A 9,194-nucleotide genomic window follows, 5' to 3' on the forward strand; every position below is an offset into this window, starting at 1 on the left:
CATTCTTCTCAAGTGCACATGGAACTTTCTCCATAAGAGACCACATACTATGTCACAAATCGGGTCTGAAATGGTACCAAAAGATTGGAATTGTCCCCTGTGAATTCTCAGACCAAAATGCCTTGAAATTATAACTAAATCACAACAAGAAGTTTGGAAGGACTTCAAACACGTGGAGGTTAAGGACCATCCTGCTAAAAGATGAAAGGGTCCACCAGGAAATTAAGGAAGAATTTAAAAGATTCATGAAAACTAATGAGAATGAAGATACAACCATTCTACATCTTTGGGATGCAGCAAAAGCAGTCCTGAGGGGGAAATACATCGCAATACAAGCATCCATTCAAAAACTGGAAAGAACTCAAATACAAAACCTAACCTTACACCTAAAGCAGCTAGAGAAAAAACAGCAGATAGATCCTTCGCCCAGCAGGAGAAGAGAGTTAATAAAGATTCGAGCAGAACTCAAGGAAATCGAGACCAGAAGAACTGTGGAACAGATCAACAAAACCAGGAGTTGGTTCTTTGAAAGAATTAATAAGATAGATAAACCATTAGCCAGCCTTATTAAAAAGAAGAGAGAGAAGACTCAAATTAATAAAATCATGAATGAGAAAGGAGAGATCACTACCAACACCATGGAAATACAAATGATTTTAAAAACCTATTATGAACAGCTATACGCCAATAAATTAGGCAATCTAGAAGAAATGGATGTATTTCTGGAAAGCCACAAACTACCAAAACTGGAACAGGAAGAAATAGAAAACCTGAACAGGCCAATAACCAGGGAGGAAATTGAAGCAGTCATCAAATACCTCCCAAGACACAAAAGTCCAGGGCCAGATGGGTTCCCAGGGGAATTCTATCAAGCGTTTAAAGAAGAAACCATACCTATGCTACTAAAACTGTTTGGAAAGATAGAGAGAGATGGAGTACTTCCAAATTCATTCTATGAGGCCAGCATCACCTTAATTCCAAAACCAGACAAAGACCCCACCAAAAAGGACAATTATAGACCAGTATCCCTGATGAACAGGGATGCAAAAATTATCAACAAGATACTAGCCAATAGGATACAAGAGTACATTAAGAAAATTATTCACCATGACCAAGTAGGATTTATTCCCAGGACCCCAGGCTGGTTCAACACTTGTAAACAAACAATGTGATTCATCATATCGCAAGAGAAAACCCAAGAACCATATGATTCTCTCATTAGATGCAGAGAAAGCATTTGACAAAATACAGCATCCATTCCTGATCAAAACCCTTCATAGCATAGGGATAGAGGGAACATTCCTCAACATCTTAAAAGCCATCTACGAAAAGCCCACAGCAACTATAATTCTCAAAGGGGAAGCACTGGGATCCTTTCTACTAAGATCAGAAACAAGACAGGGATGTCCACTCTGACCACTGCTATTCAACATAGTACTGGAAGTCCTAGCCTCAGCAATCAGACAACAAAAAGACATTAAAGGCATTCGAATTGGCAAAGAATTCAAACTCTCCCTCTTTGCCAATGACATGATACTCTACATAGAAAACACAAAGGCTTCCACCCCAAGACTCCTAGAACTCATACAGCAATTTGGCAGCGTGGCAGGATACAAAATCAATGCCCAGAAATCAGTGGCATTTCTATACACTAAGAATGAGACTGAAGAAAGAGAAATGAAGGCGTCATTCCCATTGACAATTGCACCCAAAAGCATAAGATACCTAGGAATAAACTTAACCAAAGACGTAAAGGAACCATACCCTAAAAACTATAGAACACTTCTGAAAGAAATTGAGGAAGACACAAAGAGATGGAAAAATTCTCCATGCTCATGGATTGGCAGATTTAATATTATGAAGATGTCACTGTTATCCAGGGCATTTTACACTTTTAATGCAATCCCTATCAAAATACCATGGACTTTCTTCAGAGAGTTAGAAAAAATTATTTTAAGATTTGTGTGGAATCAGAAAAGACCCCGAATAGCCAGGGGAATTTTAAAAAAGAAAACCATATCTGAGGGCATCAGAATGCCAGATTTCAGGTTGTTCTACAAATCTGTGGTCATCAAGACAGCGTGGTCCTGGCACAAAAACAGACACATAGATCAATGGAACAGAATAGAGAATCCAGAAGTGGACCCTCAACTTTATGGTCAACTAATATTTGATAAAGGAGGAAAGACTATCTACTGGAAGAAAGACAGTCTCTTCAGTATGTGGTGCTGGGAAAATTGGACATCCACATGCAGAAGAATGAAACTAGACCACTCTCTTGCACTAAACACAAAGATAATCTCAAAATGGATGAAAGATCTAAATGTGAGACAAGATTCCATCAAAATCCTAGAGGAGAACACAGGCAACACCCTTTTTGAACTTGGCCACAGTAACATCTTGCAAGATACATCCACGAACGACTGCAAAAGAAACAAAAGCAAAAATGAACTATTGCGACGTCATCAAGATAAGAAGCTTTTGTGCCGCAAACGATACAGTCAACAAAACTAAAAGAGAACCCTCAGAATGGGAGAAGATATTTGCAAATGATGTATCAGATAAAGGGCTAGTTTCCAAGATCTATAAAGAACTTCTTAAACTCAACACCAAAGAAACAAACAATCCAATCATGAAATGGGCAAAAGACATGAACAGATAACTCACAGAAGAAGACATAGACATGGCCAACAAGCACATGAGAAAATGCTCTGCATCACTTGCTATCAGGGAAATAGAAATCAAAACCACCATGACTTACCACCTCACACCAGTGAGAATGGGGAAAATTAACAAGGCAGGAAACCACAAATATTGTAGAGGATGTGGAGAAAGGGGAACCCTCCTGCAGTGTTGGTGGGAATGTGAACTGCTGCAGCCACTCTGGAGTAGTGTGTGGAGTTTCCTCAAAGAGTTAAAAATAGATCTGTCCTGACCCAGCCATTGCACTGCTGGTGATTTACCCCACAGATTCAGATGCAATGAAACTCCGGGACACCTGCTTCCTGATGTTTCTAGCAGCAATGTCCACAATAGCCAAACTGTCGAAGGAGCCTTGGTGTTCATCGAAATGTGAATGGATAGAGAAGCTGTGGTCTATGTATACAATGGAATATTACTCAGGCATTAGAAATGACAAATACCTACCATTTGATTCTATATGGATAGAACTGGAGGGTATGATGCTGAGTGAAATAAGTCAATCGGAGAAGGGCAAACATTATATGGTCTCATTCTTTTCAGGAATATAAAAAATAATGAAGGGGAATAAAGGGAAAAGGAGAACAAAATGAGTAGGAAATATCAGAACGGGAGACAGAACATAAAGACTCCTAACTCTGGGAAAGGAACTATGGGTGGTGGATGGGGAGGTGGGCGGTGGGTGGGGGTGCCTGGGTGGCGGACACTGAGGTGGGCTCTTGACGGGATGAGCACTGAGTGTTATTTTATATGTTGACAAATTGAACACCAATAAAAAATAAATTTATAATTAAAAAGATAAAGTAAATCAACTAAAAAAATAAATATATATAAAAGAACAATGTGATTTTCATTTGTTGTTTCTTTTCTTTATATTGTATCTATATAAGATGAAGCATTTTAATGAAATCTATTGGGACATACATTTCACAATATGTAAATAATTAAATCATCATGATATACACGTTAAACTTACACAGGGATATATATCAACTATTTCTCCATATAATTATAAAAAATAAACACCAAAAATAGAACCACACAGAAATATTGAGGTTGAAAATACAATGAGAGAACTGAAAAATTCAATAGAAAGCTTTAGCAGAAGACTCATTTATTCAAAGACAGAATCAGTGAATTCAGACAGGTTATTTGAAATTGGACATTTAGAGGAACAAAAGGAAACAAGAAGAATTAAAGTTAGTGAAGTAAGCTTATGTTAATTATGGGACACAAACAAGCAAAATGACATTCCCATCATGCATATCTATGAGGATAGAGAAAGGAAAAGAAAACTTATTTAAAGAAATTATAGCTGTGAAGCCTGGTTTGCTCAGTTGCTAGAGCTTGCAACTCTTATTATTGGGATTATGAGTTTGAGTCCTGTGTTGGGTGTAGAGATTACTTTAAAATGAAATCTTAAGAGATCCCTGGGTGGCGCAGCGGTTTGGCGTCTGCCTTTGGCCCAGGGCGCGATCCTGGAGACCCGGAATCGAATCCCACATTGGGCTCTCGGTGCATGGAGCCTGCTTCTCCCTCTGCCTATGTCTCTGCCTCTCTCTCTCTGTGACTATCATAAATAAATAAAAATTTAAAAAAAGTTTAAAAAAATGAAATCTTAAAAAAAATTATAGCTGAAAACTTCTCAAATCTTGGATCTTCAGAGAGACATGGACACCAGATACAGGAAGTACAAAAAGACCCCAAGTAAGATCAACTCAAAGAATACCTCAAGGCACATTATAAATGCATTAAAAGTCAAAGACAAAGAAGATCTTGAAGGCAACAAGAGAAAAACAACTCATTACATATCCAACGCCCCCCCCCCCCCCATAAGGTTAACAGTGGGTTTCTTTGCAGAAACCTTGCAGGGCAGGAAGGAGTGGGATGATATATTCAAAGTGTTGAAAAAAAAGACTATCAACAAAGAGTACTATAACTGGTAAAATTGTTCTTTAGAATGAAGAAGAGAGAGACATTTCCTGACTACAGAAGCTAAGGGAATTAATCATCACTGAATCTCTTTTACAAGAAATGTTAGAGGAAGATATTCAAGTTGAAATGAAAGGACTCTAAGTAATAATATGAAAACATATAAAAGTATAAAATCACTGGCAAGCCCAAATATATGTCCCAATTCAGAATAACCTAATGCTATAATGGTGATAGATAAGTCACTTTTATCTCTAGCATAAATGTTAGAAGATAATAGTATTAAAAACGAAACAACTATATCTATAATAATGTGGAGTGTTCTGTAAATGTCAATTATATCCAGTTGATTACATTTTTCAGTTCTTCTATATCCTTGATTAATTTCTATCTACTAATTATTACTGAGAGGAGTATGGGAAGCTATCAATTATAATTGTAGATTTTCTCTTTCTTCTTTTAATTTTACAAGTTTTTACTTATATATCTCATAACTGTGTGAAGTGCATATATATTTAGGATATCTTCTTAGTGAATTGACCTCATTATGATTATGAAGCATTTCTCTTTATCTCTTGAATTTTCTTTGCTCTGGAGTCTACTTTGTCTGATATTAATATGTACATTTCTTTCTTTCTTTCTTTCTTTCTTTCTTTCTTTCTTTCTTTCTTTCTTTCTCTTTCTTTCTTTCTTTCTTTTTTCTTTCTTTCTTTCTTTCTTTCTTTCTTTCTTTCTTTCTTTCTTTCTTTCTCTTTCTTTCTTTCTTTCTTTCTTTCTTTCTTTCTTTCTTTCCTTATTCTTTCTTTTAAGAAAATATTTATTTGTTTATTTTAGAGAGACAGGGAGGTGGGGGAAGGGCAGAGGAAGAGGGAGAGAGAATCTCAAGCAGACTTCCCACTGAACATGGAGCCCAGTTCAGGGCTTGATCTCAGGACCCTGAGATTATAACCTGAGCCAAAATCAAGAGTCAGATGTTTAACCAAGTCACCAAGGTGCCCACATCTTTCTTTTGATTAGTGTTTATGTCTTTTTCTATTATTTACTTTTAACTTACTTAAATCATTATATTTGAAGAGTTTGTTGTAGGCTGCATGTTATTAGGTCATTTAGAAAAAATCCATTCTAGGGTAGCCCGGGTGGCTCAGCAGTTTGGCGCTGCCTTTGGCCCAGGGCGTGATCTTGGAGTCCTGGGATCGAGTCCCATGTCAGGCTCCCTACATGGAGCCTGCTTCTCCCTCTGCCTGTGTCTCTGCCTCTCTCTCTCTCTCTCTGTGTCTCACATGGATAAATAAATAAAATCTTAAAAAATTCCTAAATAACATGTTTGGATCATTTACATTTAATGTACTTACTGATGTGTTTGGATTTAAATCTATCTTTTGGTTATTTTTCCCTCATTCTTTCCCCTGTTTTAGTTCCTTCATTTCTCTTTTCATGCTTACATTTGGGCTATTTGAAAAATTTTTTGGTATTCCATTTAAATTCATTTATTTATTATGATTTTGACAGTATCTCTTTAATGTATAAAACAATTTCTGAGAAATTACAATACACATATTTAACTTTTCCCAGGCTACCTAAAGTCAAGAATTTACCACTTTATTTCACTCAGCTCAATACCCAGTCAATCAGAAAGACAATCATTGTATGATTTTACTTATATGTGGAAGTCACCAGAGAAGGAGAAAAACCATGAGAGACTTTTAACTATAGGAAACAAACTGAAGTGCTGGAGGGGAGGTGAGTGAGGGCTGGGGTAATTGGGTGATGGGCATTAAGGAGGACATGTGATGTAATGAGCACTGGGTGTTATATACAACTGATAAATTATTGAATACTACATCTGAAACTAGTGATGTACTATATGTTAGCTAACTGAATTTAAAGAAAGAATGTACCACTTTAAATAGAATATAGAAATCTTTACATCATATATTTCTTTTCCCTCTCCACTTTACCCTTCAAAACATCAATCCTTAAAAACTTTGGATGCTGTTTCCTAAGGTATTTTTAGGCATCCCTTTTACTCTCAGCCTCCTTTGGTTCATCTACAAAATGATGCTAAAGCCAAGGCACACTATAGGACCCTAAAAGTTTTGACCATAGCTAACATGGCTCAAGATTCCTACTCTTCTGAATCTTCCCTTAAGAGGAGATTGGATATTCACTCTGTTAGGGATATCCTTGGTAATAGTTTTCACTTTAATTTCCTAACTGGAAGGACAGATAGAGTCAGAAATATCATCCCTGGAAATCCTTTTTGAATTAAGTGTGTAAAGGAGATAGTTTTAGAATTGTCAGAACAATAAAAATGAGTGAGAAAATTGTCTGAAACTTGAGAAAAGATGGTCTTATTGCAAGAGTAGAGCTTTATTGCAAGATGTAATTATTAGCATCTTTGGGAAAGCATCTAATATATCTGATTTTTTGGACAATTTTCTGAAAGACTTTGATTAAATTAAGAGCATCACATATAAAAGCTAAACTTTACTAGAAGCCCAGGAACATGGGCTTGTGGCATCCTAGTAATTTTATTCAGATACTCCCTTCTTATACTCAGACTAACAGTGTTATCCAGTGGCAAATCTTTCCTATAAAGTTTATTTACTAAGGGGCTATATTTATATTTTTAAAATTATATTAGAAATTAAAATAGAACTTAAAAATGTATATATTATTTTAAAATAAGTATAATAAATACATTTCTTCTTAGCACAAATAATGTATTTTTATTTTAAATAACTATAATCTCAAAATAATGTGAAGAGTTTGTCTAGCTAAAAAGTCTGTTAACTAGAAACAAATATGTGAACTGTTTTTTGGGAAAAGTTACCCCTCATTCACAGCTTTGAAACATAATTTGACACCTCTTTATGATAAATTCATCTGAAGTGTTGCTTTAATGAGAGGGTTAGAGAAGCTCTCCTTATGTTTCATGGGGAGGAATTCATATTGTTCAGATTTTTCATTGAGTTTGAGATTTTTACATTCACCAAATGCTCATAACCTTTTTGATGACATCCTTGAAGGCCTGTTTTACTTGTTTATTCCTTAAAGTGTAAATGAATGGGTTCAATAAAGGGGCAACTGAGGTATTGAGCACAGCTACCCCCTTATTGAAGGCAACTCCTTCTTTGGCTGAGGGTTTTATATACATGAAGATGCAGCTGCCATAAGAAAGGGCAATGACAATCATGTGGGAAAAACATGTGGAAAAGGCCTTTTTCCTTTGCTGAGCAGATGGGATCTTGAGGATGGTCCAGATGATGCTTGTGTAGGAGAGAATCACCAGCACCAGGGTGACCACCAACGTCACAGCTGCTAAGATAAAGTCAACCAGCTCTAAGAGTCTTGTGTCTGAGCAAGATATTTCTAGCAGGGGTCCGTAGTCACAATAATAATGATTCAGTATGTTGGAGGCACAGAAATCCAGCTGACTGGTCAGGATGATTGGGGATATGATGATTAGAAATCCAGCCAACCAAGAGAAGAAAACCAGCTGAATGCAGACTCTGTTGCTCATAATGGTCATGTAATGCAGGGGTTTGCATATAGCCACATAGCGGTCATAGGACATGGCAGCCAGAAGGTAAAACTCTGTGGCTCCAAAGAAGATGGCAAAGAAATACTGAGTGAAGCAGCCAGCAAAGCTAATGCTCTTGTTGCCAGTTGTGATGCTGAACAGCAGCCTAGGAGTAAAGGTGGTTGTAAAGGAAATTTCTAGGAAGGAGAAATTCCGGAGGAAGAAATACATGGGAGTCTGGAGGTGTGAGTCCAGTAGTGTAAGTGTGATGATTGTGAGGTTTCCAATGATGCTGAATATGTAGGTGAGGAAGAGAAATAGAAAGACTACAAATTGGATCTCTGGGATTTCTGTTAGTCCCAGGAGAATGAATTCTGTCAGAAGGGTTTGGTTTTTCATTGCTAACATTTGTTGCCTATAAAAGTACAAAGGAAAGAAGTCAGTGATGAGAATGGAAGAGGAGCTACATTTAGGAGTAGCTAAGCCTTTTCATTGAATTGGTTCAAATATCTACTTTCTGTCCGCTTGACTCAAGTGAGAGTTTCTATTGCACAGAGAGTGTCTTTTCACAAGAATTATTTTTAAAAAGTTCTCATGGAGAGGGTGCGTGGGCAGCTAAGTTTCTGACTTTGATTTTGGCTCAGGTCATGATCTCAGGGTCGTGGGATTGAGTTGCACATGGGTCTCCAGGTCAATTTCTTTCTGACTCTTGAAAATACAAACAAGTCACAAACATTTTTATTTTACTATCCTTTACAATAAAAAGCATTTAGTATATTGTTTTACTTGGTTATAACTATGATAATAATGAATAATAACTGTTGTGGGGCACCTGGATGGTTTAGTCAGTTAGGTGTGCAACTCTTGACTTTGACTCAGGTCATGATCTCAGGGTTGTGAGATTGAGCTCCACCTTGGGCTCCCCACTGGGCATGGAGCCTGCTTAAGAGTCTCTTTCCCTCTCGCTCTGCCCCTCCCTCCTCTAAAAAATTGAGGACTTAATAGGTGCCCAACCTTATCATTATTTTATTTGATTCTC

At 36.9% G+C, this 9,194-nt stretch overlaps 1 protein-coding gene across 1 annotated transcript; it reads right to left on the minus strand.

The window, feature by feature from the left end:
• Nucleotides 1–7,621: 7,621 nt before the first annotated feature.
• LOC144290306 (olfactory receptor 6C4-like) lies at nucleotides 7,622–8,563 on the minus strand. The gene has a single exon (XM_077859403.1). The coding sequence runs from the start codon at nucleotides 8,561–8,563 to the stop codon at nucleotides 7,622–7,624; it is 942 nt and encodes a 313-aa protein (XP_077715529.1).
• Between the last annotated feature and the right edge of the window lie 631 nt (nucleotides 8,564–9,194).

The sequence above is a fragment of the Canis aureus genome, chromosome 2, assembly GCF_053574225.1.
Source record: "Canis aureus isolate CA01 chromosome 2, VMU_Caureus_v.1.0, whole genome shotgun sequence".
NCBI classification, from domain to species: domain Eukaryota; kingdom Metazoa; phylum Chordata; class Mammalia; order Carnivora; family Canidae; genus Canis; species Canis aureus.

Excerpts from the sequence above, each read along its gene's own strand:
- LOC144290306 (XM_077859403.1), bottom strand. The coding sequence starts at position 8,563 with ATGTTAGCAATGAAAAACCAAACCCTTCTGACAGAATTCATTCTCCTG.